The following is a 21020-nucleotide window of genomic DNA, read 5'->3' as shown; positions in this document are numbered from 1 at the left end:
ACTGTGCTACGGTGAAATGTAATACGTACAATTTACATGTAAACACTTAAAACCGACTCTTCAACGCTTGGATACTAAATGGGGCTGTTTTATGTTGCCAAGTCGTTTATTCTTGTAATGGTGTTACAATCAAAATAGCTATTGACTCGATTGATTGAAAAAACATGTGTCGGATTTAATATAATGTATATTATCATTTGAAATATTTATAATATATTTGGATGGATGTTATATTTGATGAAACTGTTTGCAGAGTAGAGCTGGGCTGGAATGCTTTTGGCCGCCTGAATAATGACTTTAAAAATGACCTCCCACTGTGTCTAAAGCGCAAAGTGTTTCCCGTAATCACATATGCGTGTGAAGCATGGACCCTAAGTAAAAGAGAGATCCAAAGATGCATGCTGGACAAAAAAGGGAATGGTTGGATAAGGAAACAGACAAGGATTTGCAATGTAATAGAGTTTGCTAAAAGCCTCAAACGGAAATGGGCTGGAGACAAGCTCGAAGAAGAGACAATCGCTCGTTGGACAAATATAGTCGTCCAATGGTACCCAAGAGGTAAAAAACGTCCACAAGATAGACCTAGAGACCGCTGGAACGATAAAATGCTTAAGTTTTGTGGAAGTACGTGGCAACACAATGCACATGACCGAGAGAAGTGGAATCAGTTTGGAGAGGCCTTCATCCAGCAGTGGATAGATTCAGGCTGATGATGATGATGTTTGATATTTTAATATTCATTTCATAAAAAGATAAAACATTGTAGTAGTTTGATAATTGTTAATATGGATACTTCAGTAGTAAGTTAGCAAACATTTATTACTAGGACAGTTTTTGTGATTTTCTGGAAAACAGTGAACTATAAATTTCATTTATTACATTTTAGTTGCTGCGTTCCCCTGCAGTTGGTGTTACAATTTGATAAAAAAATACGTTAACCATGTCGGCCTTCTGGCGTTTATTTTTAAATTAGAGTAGCCTCTCGCAATCTTCGCTGGGAGCTGTATCGTCACTGGACTCGCTGTCGTAACCCACGGAGCAATATTCTTCGTCATCACTCCAGTGCTGGAACTCTTCTTTGTGATGCTCTAATGCCATTAGCGACAGGTAAAGACTGTCACAGGCGGAGCATCTGGAATGTAATGAAAATATAATTAGTTGACATCCATACTAAGGGTAGAACCTCGATTATAATGGACTAATGCCGGTGAGGGAGTGTCCATTAAAGCGGAAAGTCCGTTATATAAAAACATAAACAAAATCCTGTTTATTCGTCATCGAATGATATATCTAGACACACCCGTTGTGGAGTTTTAACTCTTTAAAGTTACGAAAATCAGTCATGATGGTGATACCATTCTAGGGCCACCTCCATCTACTTTTAACCATTGTATACTTATTGAATAGAGCAATAAATGCAATAAATGCTGTGTGAATTAGCGGCCAGCGTTGCAAACGTCAGTGCTACATTCAGTCTATGAGCAGTTCGAGAGATATGACGTGATTATCATGCACAGAAAATTGTTTACAAGCGGTGACACTTGGATATAAACATATACAGTCGAACTCGGTTATTACGATCATGGAAATAGCGAGTTCTCGTATAAAACAATTCAACATTCGTTGACATTTTAGTTTATGATTTTCTCCATACATTTATTCGCTTTTATAACGAGCTACTTCTCGGGTATACCGAGCAAAACTGTTAATGTGTCGATTGTTTAAAAACAACATTTTCGACCCTAAGCAATAAAATCCGACCGGGCAAGATGCCGCCGGGATCGGATTACGTTTATGGCACTAGTTAAGTGTGTAACTACCTAATTGGTGTTTTCGCCGACAACATTGAAAAAGTATCCACGCATATGGTTTAAATTGCATCTAAAAAATCCAAGCTTTCTGAAGTCAGTAGGTACCTACCAGCGTCGGCGGCTCAGTACTTCATTACCATAAACAACTTCTTTTGTAGTTTATGAATGCCATGCTTGTTTCGGGGATTTTTACGATGATTTTCAGATTTTTTATGTTCTTTGCTTAAATAGAGCGTGGCGCGAAAAATGTTATATAAAGATATAACGAGTAATGCTTATAACGAGCAAATTCAGTCGGTCCCATCTTCCTCGTAATAACCAAGTTCGACTATATAGCATTAACAGGATGTTTTTAATAATTTTAACATTTGACCGGATATTTTGTCCGTTATATCCAAAGACATATGAGGATCTACAGAAGACGCATCTTTCAACAGCAGCTTGTTTGACATTTTGTTAGGGATCGTCATCCTAAGCATGCGGTACACATTACAGGTTAGGTTTACACGAGAGTTCAGGATCAGTCAATTAAATTCAATATATCAAAATAAATCAAATCTTACCCAAAATGGCGTTTCTTCTGTTGGTGCGATTCCAACTGACGCGTGCATGGGAAGGATCTGTCGCAAACGTTACACGTCAGAGCTTCATCTGTAACATAGAAGAAATGCATATTCTTAAAACTCGTCAGCAATATCCAATCAGCACAGATCACAGATGCATAGAAAATTTGAATATTTGAAAATTGTTTATGTGGTTCTTTCCTATATAAAGCGTTTCTTTTTAGTTGTTTATAATAATATTGGGGCTGTTAGTTTCAAAGTCGGTAACCTCCATAATCTGGCATGTAATCGTGAAAAACTGTGAACCACATTAACAATTTTTTTTGCGAACATATTAATCAGTAGGTACACAATTATAAAAACGAATAGCAAAATAAAATGTCCGTTATTAACATTAATAATAAATCATGTTCAAATCAAGTCGTAAAATATAAAGAGTGGCAGCTGATGAATGTAAATGATTTTGCAATTAATCTCCAGTTTAATTCTATTTAACTAATAAACGAAGCTGTATTTGGAAAGAAAAATATTGGACATACGATGGAAAAATACTTACGAATTAGACAGAATCAAGAAATCAAAGAAAGTAAAAATGGAGGTTACCGACATTGAAGCTAATAATATGTACCCTCACAAGGAGGGGGCTGACAAGGCTCTAGCCTGGGAGCCCGGGCTCAGGAGGGACCCGGCGTGGCGAGTCGACCACATAAGTGACATATCCCCATCACCCATCACAAATTTGATTTAATGGCAAAAACAAGTCGCCTGCAGCGCAGCGCTATTTTTGTTTAATTTTTATTATTTAAAATTATGTGGTTGTACGATACGATTTTTAATTCTGTATCGATACTCGACAACTCCATAATTCAAATAAATGTTTTGAAATATACAAAAAAACACTAAATATACACATTAATTTAACCGCATACACTATTTGGAAAACACTGCCTTTATCCTTAGCGATAGGTAGGGGGCCCCGCCAAAGATCCTAGCCTGGGAGCCTCTTCAAGACATGGGGCCAATGCCCTCAATTATTATTATTGTGAATGCGATCAGTGAGGGATTTATTTAGTAATTATTGGTAATTATGGAACAAAACACGTGACATTAACGGAGTTTTTACTTGATAAATTAATTAGTATTTCATTTTAAAAATGAATAATAAAAATTATGTTATATTGTGAAGATTGGTTAGTCGATAGCTATTTTGGTTGCCGCACCATTATCAAGACAGATAGAAACAAGATCTTCTTATTTCATCTTGTAATTACAGTCGAACTCGGTTATTACGATCTCGGACATAGCAAGATCTCGCATGTAATGAGGAAACATTAGTTAACATTTTGGTTTATGATTTTCTCCATACATTTATTCACTGTTATAACGAGCAACTTATCGGATATACCGAGCTAAAATACTATTAATGTGTCGATCGTTTAAAAATATTTCGACCCTAAGCAATAAAATCCGATTGGACAGGATGCCGCCGGGGACGGATTACATTTATGACACTAGTTAAGTTAAGTAATTGTTGTTTTCGCCGACAATAATGAAAAAGTATTCACGCATATGGTTGAAAAATCCGTAGGTACCTACCAGCGTTCATTACAATAAACAACTTCTTTTGTAGTTTATGAAGGCCATGCTTGTTTCGGAGATTTTTTCGATGGTTTTCAGATTTTTTATTTTCGACTTTGTTATGTGGACCGCTCATTTAAAAATACCTATTCTCTGATATAACGAGTACCGCTTATAACGAGCAAATTCAGTTAGTCCCATCTTCCTCGTAATAACCAAGACCGACTGTATTTTATTTTATTAAGAAGTATTTTTTGAAACTGTATTAACGTAATTTAACTTAAGGTTTAAGTTAGTTATTAATCAAATGTCGATTAGCAGAATTGACGAGTTTCCATAATATCCTTTAAAATGTTCCGACCACAGAACAGATAATAAATAGAATTCCGATAGGCTATATACCAATACAGTAAAATTTGAAGCAGGGTTTTGATTGTGTAAGTATTCTACGAAAATAAACCACGCATTATAGACGTGCAATAGTGTGTGTAATACACCAATATTAAATGAGCGTCGATGCATAAACCGAGAGTAGTTGCCAGTATTCGACGTATGACGTATTCTTGACACGTGTTTAAATTTATCCCGTATTCTTCATTATTAGAGATCGGTAGCCTGCTTCTCCTTACCCGTTAGGTATTTTAGTTCCCATTATTTCTGAGTTCCCTGGTTCCGACGTTAGTAAATTATTGTTATTAATTAAAAATCATATTAGATAGAAGCAACATATTCAAAGTGAACCAACTTGACAATATATTTAATAGTTAGGGGTCATACATGAATTTGTCATAACCTAAAGGGGATATGGGGTTGTCAAAAATGTGACATCACAGAACCAATGTGTATATTTTCTTCTTCTGAGAATAAAATATTGCCAGATGACATAATTATACTGAAATATACGAATCGGAAGCAGGATTAAAATTGTAGGGGGGGGTAAAAGACGAAAAGTGGCATTGGAGGGAGCGGGGGTCAGAAATGCACCACCTCGCCTGATCGAAGAGTGACGACAGCTTTAAAAACTTGTGGGTGCACATTACGGGAGATGGCATTTTGAAAGGAGATCTCGGTATCCAAATGGGAATGACTGAAGCAACATTCAACTCAGTACGGAATGTCTGGAACTCACAATTATTGTACTTAATTTAAATCAAATGCTAACTATTCTACACTTACATTCTGTGACAGTACTGTTTTAAGGTAGGGAGTCATTGCACTTTATGAAGGCTCAAAGCAACTGTATATTGAGCTTCGAGAATTGTTTGCGGTGATATAACTTAAAAATAAAAACTGAGAGTGAAGCGTTGTTGAACCTGGCTCAGTAACATGCTATGGATACCTCAAGAGAATTTATGGATTCAAACGTTTTGGAAAGCCCCTAGATGTTGTCCACAGTATACGGCAGAGCAATGGGTTGCTGGTATGGTATGGGGAGATACAAGAACACTGGCGAACAACAGGCCATAAGGCTCAATGACAGTAGTGTAGTGAAACAGTAGTAGAAGTGAAATGATCACATAAACACCCAGACTTTGTGAAATCTACATTTTTGTTGTGACTTCACCAGATCGAACCTAGAGTCCCTGGGTGAGAGTCCAGCGTCTTGCGCACTATACCACGAGGGCTCACTGGCCGGCTCTAACAGAGAAGCAGGTATGGTCAATGAAAGGAAGAAGAATATTTAATATATCGAATACCAATTAAGTAATTGATAATTATAAAGCTTTAGTTGCATTCTAAAAGTTACCCCTCACTTCTTTGAGTTTTTGATGAAAACATTGTAAAGACTGTGCAACTGACTCCTGGTAGCAGGAACGGATTTACCAGTATTCCGAAAATGTGCTGGACTAGGGGCTCCCAATTTATTTTAATTTTTTCCTAATCAGTTCAGAAAAATCTCATGTAATTCGAAATAGTAAGGGTCAATTTTGAATGAAATCAATTTTTAATTTGGTTATCAGGATTGCCAACATTAAAGATTTGTCATATGGCAGATAAATTCTTCAGACGGCTTCGCCGTTTACCACTTTAAAAGATACAGTTGAGCATAGGCATCCCGGGATTGATAAACATAATCCCGGGATTTCGGGATTGATTTTTTTATCAATTTTTATGGAACATAAAATAAAAGCAAAAATATAACAGAAAAAATACTTATAATAAAAAATAAGTACATTAAAAATAAACTGAGTTTGAATGAAGTTTGATTTATACCCATGTGTAAATTGCCGATTTATTTTATTTTTTCACATGAATTATTAAAAATGAGAAAGATTGGAAAAAAACAACGCTTCGCACTTTTAACAAAGTAATTCCACCATGATCTCATACGTTTTACGGCAGTTTCATATTTGGCTGACTAATTGAGGGGTATAAAAGCATAACCGCCACTATCCATACTTTATGATTTTTGAGATAATGATTGATTAATGATCGGTTTCTTACTCTCTATACCCTATAAACTTCAAACCGACGCAGCCAAGCCATTCAAAATCGCCATCAAAAACGGCGATCAAATGCATAACCGCCTCTCTTACATTATAAGTGAAGTTCAAAAGCGCCACAAGTAAATGCGCCAATCACGAACCAGTAAACACATACACATCGCAAATCTAATATGGCCACCGTGCTCCGTTGCCATAAAAAACTGTTGTGTTTGCTTTGCTTATTATTTAAAAATTAACTTTAAAAATGGATCTTTATGTATCATCTGTGAATAGTACTAGTGCTAGAAAGCTCCAAGTCAACAGCGATCAGTGGAAACGGATCCTACAAAAGCGAAATAGGTGAGAATTATTCACATTAAAATACTGCTTTTTACTGTCATATGTTAACACTTTATGGGCCGGAGGACTGGATCGATTATTAATAAATTATTTTTTTACAGATACAAACCAAAAATTTTGCCGAATCGGTGAGTAATTGGGAATTGTCGTCATAGAAAACACATAAAGATGAAGTGCAATGAAATAGGACCGCAAGACATCAGAAAATTTCACACTGCCTTCTATGCAAAACATGAAAAAGTATATCAAAATATATTTATTTTGAATTTTTTAAAAGTGAAATTGCCTTGACGACACCAACGACGATATAATTGAATGAAACAACATTTTAGAAAGTCATGAACCTGAGGATGAAAATATTTTGTGTGCCTATTACCCAGAAGAAATTGGACAATCGGTGTAGTTGACGAATCTTTCTTTACTGTTTAATTAAAAAAAATATAATATTAATATCTCACATTTCATTTATACATAATTACAAATTAAATTTTAAAATTGTATCCTCTTACAATTATATTTTGATCTTTTTAAATTTTTGTATCCTTTTTTATGCCTTTTTCGATATTTCCTTTTTAAATAAAAAAAAAAAACAAATAAATTATGTATTTCAGAGGTAGCGTATTATCCTGTCATAATAACGTGTCAAATGTAATAAATTTAAATAATTGACATATTGTTGTTTTTATTTAATAAAACGCAATTTTTTTGTAGTACTTATTCTATTTTTAATCAATAGATTAGGACCGGGTTCGTCCACCTCAGAGGGACATTTTCAACGAAAAAAAAAAAATTGCGTTTTATTAAATAAAAACAACATGCAGTTCCACCATGAATTGACAGTTAACAAAATAAAAGAAATTTACGTATTTTTTGGGTTTTGTTAGCCTGTAAATATTATTTAACAATATTTTTATCATTGTTATTTGCAAATATTTTTACCTGTTCATTTTTTGTACCCTATGAAGAAAATAAAATAAAAACAAATTAATCATACATATTAGTTTTATTTCGTAGTTCTGGTACTCGAAATGGTTAACTCATTAGTAAAAGTATGTTGAAGTGCAAATCAGCCACTACCACAAACATTCAATAACAAAAGCGCCACTTTGAAAAGATGAGATGCACAACCTCCACTATTAAAAAAATAATTGTTTTTTTTTTTGCAGTAACAGAACTAAAATTGATTGATTTTGAATTGCGAATCTAAGAACAAATCTAATAGGATGTGAATACAATTCAAAAACACTCAAAAAGGTGTAAATGGGTCATTAAAATCGTTTTTTTTTAAATACTGAACAATTTGCATTTGTGGATAGTGGCGGTTATGCTTTTATACCCCTCAATTAGATTTATGAAGCGGAAGGGCCATAAGTACGCCATGATTATTTGCTTTACTATTTTAAATCTCGCTTAAGTCTCTACTATCAGAAACAGCAATCTCATATTAAATTCACATTATTATTTATATTAAAATATTATTTACTCGATTAAACTTATGTATTTCCAAGTTTGAATGTAGATATACAATATTAACAATAAATGTCTTAAATAGTATAAATTATACGATTTTATCAATGTTATTTGTGAATATAAAAATTTTATATTATTAATGGAAAAAAATGCCAATCCCGGGATTGTCTAATTGTAATCCCGAAATCCCGGGATCAGAATTTTGGCTCGGGATTGGATTCCCTAGTTGAGCATATAGAATGAAAGTAAAAATGCATTGTAATGTAAATGTCTAATAAGGATTTCTGATTTTCTTGTAATATTCTTTTAAATTTGCGGTTTATAGGTGGAAGACATAATGCTGGTAATGTTAATTTATCTATTAATTACTTTTTAACCTTATTCCGCAAGGACTAGATTTTCATACTCTTGATTCCACTCAAAGAGGTCATAGACGGTGCTTCCATCTTTTTGATCCCACTGCATTATTGAAGATATCAGCATTTTTTAGGTCAATTCTTTTTTCAATTCAATTTCTGATGTTGTTACGACTGCGTATGGCAGCAAAAAATGGTTTATTTTATTATCCGTGATTCCCCCCTACATAATGATTTTGTACACATACCAGTTGATTATGATTGATAAAAAAAATCAATCCCGAAAGTTTCGGTATTGTTTACTTATTCCGGGATTCATAGGTTACCGAAAATTGTCCGGGATTGGATTCCCTAGTCTGGACGAAGTATAAGAATGAATCCGAGTGCATGACATTTATTACAATATCCAGGTAGTGTCATATCCTTTTAGAATGGAGATAAGGTAGGGATTTAAGGATAAATATATATATAGAATAAAAGAATGAATATTACAAAAAATTGTTTTATTTGAAAAATTATGAAATATCTAAAAAATAGATACCTGAGATACAATGGTAAAAAATACAGATTTATAATTTATTATGAAATTCTTACAAATTGTGCCTATCTAGAATTGTCAGTCCATTTTCATGTTCAATTGAATCGAATTATGCGGAAATAATAATGATTCAGGATTGTAATATAATACCAAATTGTGGTTAGTTAAATCATTATTTATTCAAACTTAATTAATATACACAAGATTTTAAAATGTAGCAGAAGAATGGTTTGAAAATACAAAAATGTAAAAAAGTCTCAAAAACCATACCTAATAGACAAAAATTAATCCAAACAATTTGGAGTGAATGGAATTCAAAACATTCGTATTGCCAGATGAGGGGCGCTTACCGCAAAAGGTACGAGGTCTGAGCACCAACCTTGAAGATATTATCTAATCTACGCTATCCGAGATGTTTTACAAATTCTGTCAATATAAACTAACATCTTAGTAATTTAAATTAATGTAATAATATTACTTGATTTGTACATGGGTATCACGATTACTCCCAAATTTAATTTTGACATCCTTGTACTTGTTAAGGAACTACAGGGGATCCCTCAATATTTGAGTCCCCGCAGTTACGAATTTGCAGAAAAAGCAAAACAAAAAAAAGCAAGCACAATAGCGCAGTCGTCAACTGTCACTTTCAATCTCACACTCCTACGTAGTTTGTCTTGCTCATGTGTATTTTTTTTCTAAACATGTCCCAATTAAACCCATTTACTAAGTAATTTTTGTCCCCGTTTTAAGCGCATTCGCTTTAAGAGGTATTTTTTCCGGTACCAATTATCCTCAGATAATGAGGACCCCTGTATTAATGTAATTATTATTTTTATTCACAACAAAATTCAAAAATGTAGCACTTGTATAAGTATTAGTCAACTGACACCGTCTATCAAACAGGTTAGTAATTAGCAGTTATTAAATCGAAAAACACCCCAGATAGCGTGGTTATTAAGAATCATCTCGAAAGTTGATACTTGGGTCCAGTAGATCAATGGTTAGAACTCTAGAACAGTAAACGTAAGAAGTGTGTTTGAATCACCCTCAGTATAAGATTCATTCTACGATTTTTTTTAAATAGTATGTTCCGAGAACTTTTCGAGTTATGTATTGCATAGTGAGGTTTGTTCCAACATGAATACGGGGGTTCGCTTATTGTTTAAAATTACAGCGATGCTATTGGAGCGAGCATTTGGGGAAGATATTGTTCAATATTATTGGTATATTCAGGCATGTTTGTATTACATTATTCTTAAATTATACAACTAGAATTAAAAATATTGTCTCTTTAAGAACATTGGTATTACAGATCAAACGTTAATTCATAAAACAGTTTTGACCCTCATTAAAAATGTATATAATCAGTGCTTAATCCAGTCAAATGAGTATGATTTAAAATTATTTAATATTTATTATTACTTTTAAATAAGTTGTAATTTCTGTGTGTGAAAGAAAAAAGGAGATAAATCTAAAATCACTAATTAACTATTTCTTTTATTCAACGAATAATTCACAAGATTTACGAATGTACCATTCTAATTATTGAACATACATAATTTTGAAAAACACTTATCAGAAAATATATTATAACCAATAGAAAAAATATTTTTTTTAATTTGTAATAGGTACATAATATTATTAAACTCATTTTTTAATTAAAACGACTTTGATTTTCTTTCCGTACAGATTTATAAATAATTTTTGTTGTTGTAAGTAATATGATCTTCAAAAATTTTGGCTGGTTATATTAGATAGTCAAACAAAGCAATTTCTATGTTAAAGGTCCATAAGGTCATTCAGTTGAGATTAATCAGGCAAAAGTAATTATTACAGGCTTGACCAAAATATGGAAAAGTAGTGCCATTTCAAAAAGGGCCAAAATTCATCTTTTTTATTTGTATTCAGACTGCAACCAAAAAGCAATAAAAAGACTTATGTACAAGATTAATTGATATATGTAGTGGAATATAGTGGGGCTTAATGTTATAGTACTGCCTTACAATGAAGGTGAGATAATGATGTCTTTATGCCTGACAATGTTCAGATCGTACCTGTTCTCTAACGGTGTCAACTATCAATTCTTGGGGAAAAGACATTATATTAATTAAAATTAAATACAATATCATAAGAAGTCCTACTACATATTATATTTTATTATAAATAATATGTAGTGGTACATTTATAAACCAGTCCTGCAAATCACATAGTCAGAAGCAAACGCAATAAAGAAGAAGCGGAAGAGGGAGGACACTTGCTCGACTCGACCTCTCAACTCCATCAGCTATGGAAACGGTGGAATGAGATATAATGAGGACATAGTGAACAACACAAAAATACATCGTTAAGCCTTGTTTGATCTATTTTTGACTGTCAAGTAAAATTTTAAGTCAGCTGCGTTCAAAACATTTGATTTACCAATTTATGTAAAGCGGGGCCAAAGTTTATTTACTACAAAATAAGAACTTTACTATGTAGATAACATTCCTCGACTCTAAGCGTTGTATTACAAAAATATTTAATATAATTATCTGACATTTCATTTGTTCAACGAATGCACATATTAATTTAAGATAAGAAAGATCTCTTGACATCAATTAAGTTGATTTGTGTCAATTGGTTATCGTTATTAATATAACTATAATATACACTGGAGCTACTATTTTATAGGCTCGGAATTCATGTTTCTATCGCAATTTGCGCTTAGTTTACGCAGTCCTGTTTAATTTTAGTACCTACATTTAATTCATGGGTGTAAGTTTTTATTTCCCGCAATTTGCATCTGATATATTCAAAATTCAATTAAATTTATATGTATTATTAAAATTAAAAATGCAATTTATTTAAACACATTCAATTTAATCCATGACGTAATTGAAATGAATTGCAGACACGAGCTCTATTTATAGACACCATAACACTGCAGTGGCCGAGACCAAGGTTACGTCATATACAATGCGATTGTTTAAGTTTGTTGTTTTGTGTTATCCTTTTTTATTTATGCCCATTCAAATAATGTCACAGTAAAGAAAAACATTGTCAGTTCGAAGGAACTCGAAAAGAAGTGAAAGAACATATTGACACAATAAGTTACATATCAATTTGTTTGACTTCTAATAAAAAATAAATAATTTTTTGAACAGTTTTGCATGACAGTATAGTTTATACTAGGTATTAAATTATATTATGCTATTAATTTCATATTAAACATTATATAGCTACCCTAAACCTCAGCGGAACTTGAATTTTTGAGTAAATTTCTACATCTATATTAGCTCTATATACAAACAAACGAAGAAAAAACATTATCTACGTTTCCATATTCAGTGTAGATTAAATCGTAGAGTTATTGATGAATATTTCTGTACCACAAAACCAGTGTATTTTAAGTCAAAAAAGAACAAAATCTAAGATTCTTAATCACTTAATTTCAATGGACTCGTAGCTTTATTTAATATGTTTTTAGGATATTCAGGTCTCTCTTATCGACACACTCAAAACATGAATTAGCTCTGAAAGATAATATGATAATTTACATTGAAAATCTGCATTTGACTAATTTTTGACAGAATTGGACATAAAACACACTGGCTTTGAGGTACAAATTTATATTTCAAATGATATTTACACGAAAATTATACATTAACAAGCATGTCATCCAGTGTTTAAATTAAGTAATATTAGGGGTGGCCTTCACAATACCTCTGTTTGGACGTGCTCCATAGAGTGGCGGTCGAGTTATATAGTTCGGCAGTTACTAGCTATTGCTCCAAAATAAGGATCTACTCGGTTCCAGATAGTGAAGTTTGTACCATCGAAATGTAAATCGTTTTATATAACAATTTATTGATTTATATAAATACTTCTTGTTTCTAATCTACATTTATATCTGCTGTGAGCCAGAGTATATCAAGTCCAAAAAGAGCACATCCGAGACTACGCAATTTAACATTTTTCATGTATTTACATCTTTATGGTTTTAGGAATTTTTGGTTTTTGACATGAATATACTATAAAGGTGAATTCGTTTTGAAAAATATGACAATTTTGGTTTAAAAAAATGATATTTTTCAGCACATACACTAGCTCTGAGGTACAGAAAAACTTCTGATTCATATAAATATCTTAAAAGAGTACTATTAGAAGCTTCTTTCTATCTATATTTATCACTTTTCAATTGGGTAAATGCTGTATAAAATTGATCGATAAAAAATCTAGATATTGTATCTTATTGTTTTAAAAGTTTAAAATACCAACGACTCTGACTATCTTGTATGTCCTTCAGGTGCGCAGCACATCAACTCAAAGCAACAGCAACTTATTATCTTTATCTGCATAATTTAATAGGCATTCAAAATATACGTTAACACACAGAATTGACATGGGTAAAACGAAATGAGACATCTATTTTCAAATACTAATATGTACGTTCACAATAATATATTATTTGAAGTAAATTATGATCCTGTATTGCAAGCATGGTTCGGTTTTATTGTTAGTTTCCTTATTCATCGTATTGTATTTCTTTAGGTTTCAAAGTTGGTAATCTACATAATATTCTACATTTTGAGATAATCGCAAAAAACCGTCAAGCACATTTAGGACTGCGAATAGAATATTTTCTTTTCGCAAATATGAAATGTAAAGAATTAGAAAAAAAGAAAAGCAAAACAAAAAATCGCATTTTAAGTTAGTCGTAAAAATATATAAAATCTGAAGACTATGAACAACTTCGGAATCAACCTCTGGTTTAATTCTATTTAATTAACAAACGGTGATGGATTTTATATTTTATGAATATCCGTGGGGTTACTGCCAAAAGTTGATAAGTCGATAATTTAGGTAGTTCGAGTTAATAACGTATTGTTAGAAAAAAAATTCAAGGTCATCCGATATATTATAAAATATGCACATAAATTGGCATTATGCCTGATGCTTTAGAGCAGGGGTAGTCAACCGGCGTTCTAGCTTTCATGGTGGGCGGGCGGTAGGGGTTTTAAAAACTTTATAAAGTTACTTCCTTACTTAATAAACTAACTACTAACAGAGATACAAAAGTGGGCGGTAGGTATAAAAAGGTCGACTACCGCTGCTTTAGAGGGCATGTCAAACTTTCAAATTGCAATTACTCCATAACATGATTTCGAGACTTACCAACTTTTGGTAATAAACCCACATACTATGGAAATGGACTTAAAAAGTTAAAATGGAGGTTACTGACTTTGAAACCCTCAGCCTCATCCGTCAAACGTAACACACTTGTATCTTTATCCTACAAGAGGTTGATACAATTATATATACTGGTGTTTCCTAAATAAATGAAGTCAAGCAATACTTATATATTTTTAACGGCATAATAGAAAATAACAAATAAAAAGAATTCTTGGTTTAAAATCAAATACCTTTCAATTGAAGGTTATCAATAGAAACTGGGTACTTTTTGTTTTACCTTCGACTTCTGCCTTTCAATGTAATTTGTAATGTAATGTAATTTCATCACGCGGATCGAAAGCGGTTTCTCACCGTGTGAAATACAGATCCAAATATAGAACGTAACCAATCACAGCCATTTGCATATCGTATTCTAGTATTTAGTTAGGTTGTAAACAATTAATATATTATGAGGATTATGCATTACTGTGCCAGTAAAAGCAGTTCGCAAGATGTAAACATGCCTACAGTATTTTAAATTTTTAATGTGTAATTTTAAATGACTCATTTGGGAAACGCTGGTATATACGATTATAGCATGAGGGAAAAAGTGTGAAGTAATAACCAGCAATATAAAATCGGTGCCTCTTTGTTCAATTATAAAGTTTAGCAGGTTTATGTGTGATCAGGTAAGCATGCCGAGTTGAGACAATGTTGAGTTGAATGAAAACAGTTACCTGACAGTTTGGTCAAACGTGCGCGCCTGACCTGACTGTTACTATATTACAAATTACAATAGACCTTGTATAAGATTCAATAAGATTGATAGTTAAATATCACAGTTAAGTATCAGATTGGCAGTGTATTGGAAACGGAGGACTTGAACATGCTGCCGAAGAATTTCATTCCGGCGGCTCCGCCGGGCATGGCGCCCATCGCGATCCACGCCAGAGCGAATATCTGCATCACGGCAAAAACTATGGTAAGGATCGTGCTTTGAAGGTGCAGCGCGCTGTACAATGTGCCTATTAGGGCGATCGCGTACACAATAGTCCTGGCTACGCGTTCCTTGGAGAACATTTGCTTGATATGATTCCATGGTCCGTATAAAAACGAGAAGCTGAAATATGGAATAACATTGTTAGTATTTAGTAATTTAAGTGGTGATTTTATTTATGTGATCATCGCAACCGAATTGAATGTGTACATTCAAATGGCAGTGATTTTATTTCTGAGTGCGATGATTGCATCGCATAAGCTAAAATACCACTGTGATAATCACATAAGTAAAATGACACCATAATCAACATCAAAATGAATTTAGTACCGGGAGGAATATGTGGTGGAAACAATAAGCTTCGGTAAGTAGTAGATAATCAGCTAGCTGTGGTAACCATACTTCGGACTGTATTTCCTATACTAAACAGAAACGTATGGGACATTCGCACATCGAAGCAATTTAAATTAAATTGCCCACAGCTAGCCATATGACTATTTGTATCTTGCCTGTTACATCCACCTCACCGTTTCCACTGCACATTTTCTGTGTAAACTCTTCATGCCAAGATACTTGTCGGTGTGACTGCTGCTTTTATCCTGCTTATTATCCCAGTCCCATGGGTGCAATTTCTCATGCCCACAGTCCGTGCTTTGTGGTTTCACAAATGGACATCGTGCATGCGTGGGTTAATTAATAATTTAATATATTAATTATAGACAATTATTTAATGCACAAAAGATTATCAATTAAGTATGGCTAATTAATAATCACAACTGTAAAATATTCTGCAATTACAACAGATGTAACCGGTTCAGTGGATCGACGCGATAGTTAAGTTCTGCAGAAATGTTAGTTGATGGATTCAGGCTGATGCATAGTGCGGTCCAATTGACAAGATCCAATTTAATTATTTAAGCATTATATATTCAAATATCTATGTCTTACCTAAATATGAAAAAGCAGCTGCCAAGGGTGTACAGTAAGGCAAACTTTCTCGCCTTGAGTAACAAAAACGGTATATAAATCATCGATAATATGAAGCAAAGTAGACCTAAGCCCATGCATGTGGCAAAACCAATCATTCGCTGAGTTCGGCTCTGAAAATAAATAAAGAATTTACACAATTAACAGATGCATTTATGAAAATTAGAATACTCTGTAATAATTTCATTATCAATCCTAATTCAGATAGGTATGTCATTGAACTTATTCATTTAATTCAGCGTTTCCCAATCTTTTTTGGCTCGAGTACCACTTGGTAGTACATCACGCTTAATTGTACCACTTTGTAAAAATGATTGTATTTCGAGAAATTTGTTATTCTATTTGCATTATAAATTTTATAGGGTGACTATATTTCCGTGTTTTTTTTGAGATTTTGGCACGTACCGGTTTTTAACCACTGATCCATGTCTTATTAAATAAGAAAAAAGTTAATGAAAACACGTGATCAATGAAGTTTAATAAACAAAGATGATACAATCACAAACAACAACGCACCTATCACTCGTAAGCCACGCGCTCAAGTGAATGGAGTACCACGCCATCATAACAGCGACGGCGACATCTCAAGTTACTGATAGCTAATGCGCTAAATTTAAAAGTGCACTCCAAAAATACGATATTGATTGTTGGATTTTCGGTCATCGACTGTACATATTAACAACTTACTGTACTTTATATTATTAATTAAAATTATGAATTATTATAGAAAAAATACAATAGTTTAAATGTTATTTTTATGACTGATTTTTTTAAACTTTTTATGTCCGCCATTACTGATTATTTTTCGTGTACCACCGGTGGTACGCGTACCACAGGTTGGGAACCGCTGATTTAATTAGTAAATAATAAAACGGTTAAAAATAAAAATATATAAAATCAAAGGGTTTTTGAACCAAGTCCAACATAATTAATTATCAACTGAATTAACAGTCTGTTATCAACGCTACAAAATAAGTACTTATTGTGATAAACATTGTTATAGATACCTATAATTAAATGCGATTATAAATTATCCTCTTAAATTCCAAGAAGTGTGTTCAATTCCAACGGATTTTTTAAAAAATAACTACGTAAATTATTGAACGACAGTTTTTACTACATATAATATTATTATTATAGTTACACGCAATAGTTTTATTTGGAGATTTTAAATGGTATTTTATTTCACAGGAATGACAACAAAAACAATCTTGTACCATATGGATTCAAAACATAAGGAATCGCAGGGGTTTGATCTAATCAACGGGACACATAATAATCAATTGGTTTACTTACCAAACTGGGGCACCAGCTCTCTTTTTGTGCCTCGGAAAACCATCCATTGCTTGTGCTCGGTGATTCTTCTTCGCTTTTCGAGAACCAACTCGGTCTCGAAAATGTCGGCATGCTTAACCGAAAGCCACGCCTCGTATCGTTTTGGATTAAGTAATCATCTAGGTCTGATTTCAACGTAGCCATTGTGATAAAACATAAAATAATAACGTAAACACTAATGACAAACTTTGCTCGGCCGACAATTTAACAGGTGACAGCACAAAATAATCAACGACCATAGACACAAAATATTTACGAGCGCACGACCTCAATTTCGTGCCATAGACAACTCAGCTCAAGTATACTTTAACAACCAATTTTTTTTTCTTTATTAAATAGTATTTCAAAAATATATACGAAAACGTGTGTCGTAAAATTTACATGAATTTACTTCGAATAAAGGTATGAATTATTAATCTAAAAAAAGATTTGCAGGGCTTGAAATGATAAATTTCACAAATCGGTAAGTATCAATAAGATTGGACGGTGTTTCAATTTTTCTGGTAAGTAAGCATACCTACATAATGTAGGATAATATTATTTTCATGCCTCAAGAGCAAATCGAGTGAAAACAAAAAATAATATAGATACATAATCATATTATAGCTATAAAGAATGAGAATTATGTAATATTCGAAAAAAAATATATGATGCGAGTTAAATAGTTTTGAAAGTATTGGTGTAATAATAAAAATGTTACATACCACAATCTGAGTCATCGCTGAATATATCGTGGTGCGAACCGGAAGTTCGAGAGCGCCGATTTGACTTGGTTTGAGAGAGTGATTGACGGTTGTCCAATAATTCCGAATGCCGTTGAACGTTGCCGCCTGAATTGTTTTGGTCATCCTTTTTCCTGTGCACTCGACGACGATTGTTGTCATCGAGATCATCATTAGAATCCTCAACGTCTGTGCAGTTGGAGTCGGATTCCGTGCAAGAATCGTTGCCATTGGTCTCTACGAAATTGTCGTTGTCCCTCGCGATGTACGTTTTACTGCTGTCGAGCATGTCCTTTGAGGAGAGCTGGTTGTATTCTTTGCGAGCAGGTCGGTTATCTGCAAATAGAAAAAAACGAATGTTCTTAGATCATTAATTATATAGTAATAAAATTCATGATGATTTTTTATAAAAAACATTTTTTACATTTATAGGAAATGTTTTGCACACATAATAGGTACGCTTTATCAATATATTCATAGTTACATTTATTATGAGCTTATTTAACATGTTATTACTTATTGCATAATATCTGGGTTCGAAACAAAAGTTTTTGTAAATTATGTAGCTAAGAAATTTTACATTTCCAGCACTGATATTTAAATAAAATATTACTATGTGCCAATAAACCATGCACATTTTTTAAAATAGGTATTTTTGCAGATCAATAATTATTAACCTATGTAATTAATATTAATATCAATTTCTTAATATCAATAATAAAAATATTATTATTTATTGTATTCAATAAGATAACTCATAAACAACGTTTGATTCTTTATGAAAAAATCAAATAACAACGAGATAAGTAAACTTTAAGTTAGATCAGCTAAAGTAAAACAATAATAAATAATACGAAATAATTGTAACTTTGTTCGTAGAGCTGTAGACACGTGTCTACGAGTCTACCAAACTGTCAAAATAATGAATTTGAAATTACATTTTCTAGTTCTATGTTCCGTAATGCGGCATATGGGACCTTTTGTCCGTCGGGGGTTATTCACATAGCTGTAATGTACCCAATATTAATATTAATTTACTATTTGGGTTATGTTCCGTAGCGTTTGTAGCATATTGCACATTCGTAGACACGCTACGGCGTAGATGGCCTACGACAATTTCGATAAATCGACAAATGAGGGCAGCAGTGCAGTGGTTTCGGACAGTCCCCACTTATATTTATATTTTTATCAATCCAACTTTGGTGCAATCACCTGCAATGCTGATATCTCTCATTATGTGTGGACCAGATTGTGTAAACCCGGTAAACATTTCAAAAGTATATCTTAAGAAGTAGTTTATGTGTGTATTAAAATAATATTGTAATTGTGTTATGTTTAATTTGATAAAATATGTTGAAAAACAACCTCATATTTTGTAGATATTTATATAGGTGCGTACTCAAGAAAGCGATGCTAAATGGGTTGATAATGACGAGTGGTGAGGTGGTCGCGGGTTTATCCAGCATTTTGGAAAATTTTCCATTTGGGCCCAATGTAGATGGAGATAGTGGTTAACCATTTCATGCAAAAAAATAACTGTTACGGGAATGTGCCGCGAACAATAGGCCAAGGTGCTTACAATTTGAGCCAATTTATTATTAATTTACACTTTAAAGTGATTTAATTAATAAATATCTATCAAAAAATATTTTTAAGTTAAGGTGACGCATCAGTGAAACGCCAAATAATGTTCAACTGTACGCGCGACGAAAATTTGTACTTGCTTCGCATTCATTGAGAGAACGTGGAGTCGGACGCACGTCACTTTGCTGCGTGATGGCGACGGGCCAATTAATTCTAAAATCGTGTAAAGATGACTAAAAACTTTACCCATTTACTTTAAAAAGCAAACATGTCAATGAATATATTATTATTGATACTAATAGAATAATAAACAGAACATAAAATGGACGTATGTTGGATTTATATGAGAAATAATATTTCGTTTGACAGGCGTCATTTTCACCCGCGACCCGCAATCCGCACATCGCCTAGCAACGATCTTTTTAGACCGTGCCTCAACTTAATGCATGGCCTTAAAGACAAACTCACAATTTTAACAAATTAAAAAATCCTATCTTTTTAATACATATTATTAGTTTATGGTACAATCTAGTTTATTAGGTTATAAATACAGCAAAAAAATGAGCGATTCATAGTTTTAATACTATAATATTTTAGATAAGTATATTAATAAAAACATAGATTTTTATAAAAAAATGGCCCATAAATATAAATCCTTGTTTAATAATTAATTAAGTTAAATGTATACCTTGATGTGTAAAGTAGTCATTTAATTACCAGAATGTAATAGTCATAGAAAAAAGTATTAAAAGGTATAAAGCCTTATTTATACAAAATAATCAATAGAATCAAGAAAAAAATAAAAATGTGATTTTTGGCCGCCATATTAGTATTTCATGGGCAATTAAAATCCAATTTCAGTATGGTCACAAAATTGAAGCTCGATATTTTTCAATTTATTATTCATGCACTAAGACTTAGTGACTAAGTGACTAAGGTCATTGCCAATTTTGGGGTCGCGATGTTTAGGACGTTCGTACATATAGCAAATTTAACTCTGAATAAACCCCGAGTAGTTATACGATTCTCTATCCGTGGATGCAGCGAGCTGTAGCAAATTGTCTGCATTCCAGATTTATATGAAAACGGACTTAGAGCTATTGTATAATAATTTAAATATCGTACCTACTACGTAGTCC

General features: G+C 32.9%; 2 protein-coding genes across 2 annotated transcripts in view; both read right to left on the bottom strand.

Annotated features, from left to right (window-relative positions):
- Nucleotides 1–832: 832 nt before the first annotated feature.
- The window catches only part of LOC147073325 (uncharacterized), a 571070-nt gene continuing 550882 nt past the window's right edge, over nt 833–21020 (bottom strand). The window contains exons 3-5 of the mRNA XM_085945427.1: nt 18280–18633; nt 2375–2462; nt 833–1132 (exon numbers count right to left, since the gene is read on the bottom strand). Of these exons, the coding sequence (XP_085801553.1) occupies nt 970–1132; nt 2375–2462; nt 18280–18633 (605 nt within the window). The 3' untranslated portion in view covers nt 833–969. The remainder of the gene's footprint in view (nt 1133–2374; nt 2463–18279; nt 18634–21020) is intronic.
- On the bottom strand, nt 12106–17814 carry LOC147073328 (uncharacterized). Its single transcript, XM_085945208.1, has 3 exons — nt 17537–17814; nt 16202–16353; nt 12106–15376 (listed from the first exon to the last, which is right to left on the bottom strand). The coding sequence occupies exons 1-3, from the start codon at nt 17717–17719 to the stop codon at nt 15106–15108; spliced, it is 606 nt and encodes a 201-aa protein (XP_085801334.1). The 5' UTR covers nt 17720–17814; the 3' UTR covers nt 12106–15105.

Source organism: Rhyacophila brunnea, unplaced genomic scaffold (genome assembly GCF_057557595.1).
Source record: "Rhyacophila brunnea isolate RB1 unplaced genomic scaffold, BYU_Rbru_1.0 scaffold_18, whole genome shotgun sequence".
NCBI lineage: Eukaryota > Metazoa > Arthropoda > Insecta > Trichoptera > Rhyacophilidae > Rhyacophila > Rhyacophila brunnea.
The sequence above is the reverse complement of the archived record's forward strand: the minus strand, read 5'-3'. Positions and strand labels throughout refer to the sequence as shown.

Bases quoted from the DNA above. Each gene is read 5' to 3' on its own strand.
- LOC147073328 (XM_085945208.1), bottom strand. From the start codon at position 17,719: ATGGCTACGTTGAAATCAGACCTAGATGATTACTTAATCCAAAACGAT. The intron at 16,354-17,536 runs GTAAGTAAACCA...ATTTATTTTCAG, and splicing joins AGAGCTGGTGCCCCAGTTTG to AGCCGAACTCAGCGAATGAT. The intron at 15,377-16,201 runs GTAAGACATAGA...TCCATATTTCAG, and splicing joins AGCTGCTTTTTCATATTTAG to CTTCTCGTTTTTATACGGAC.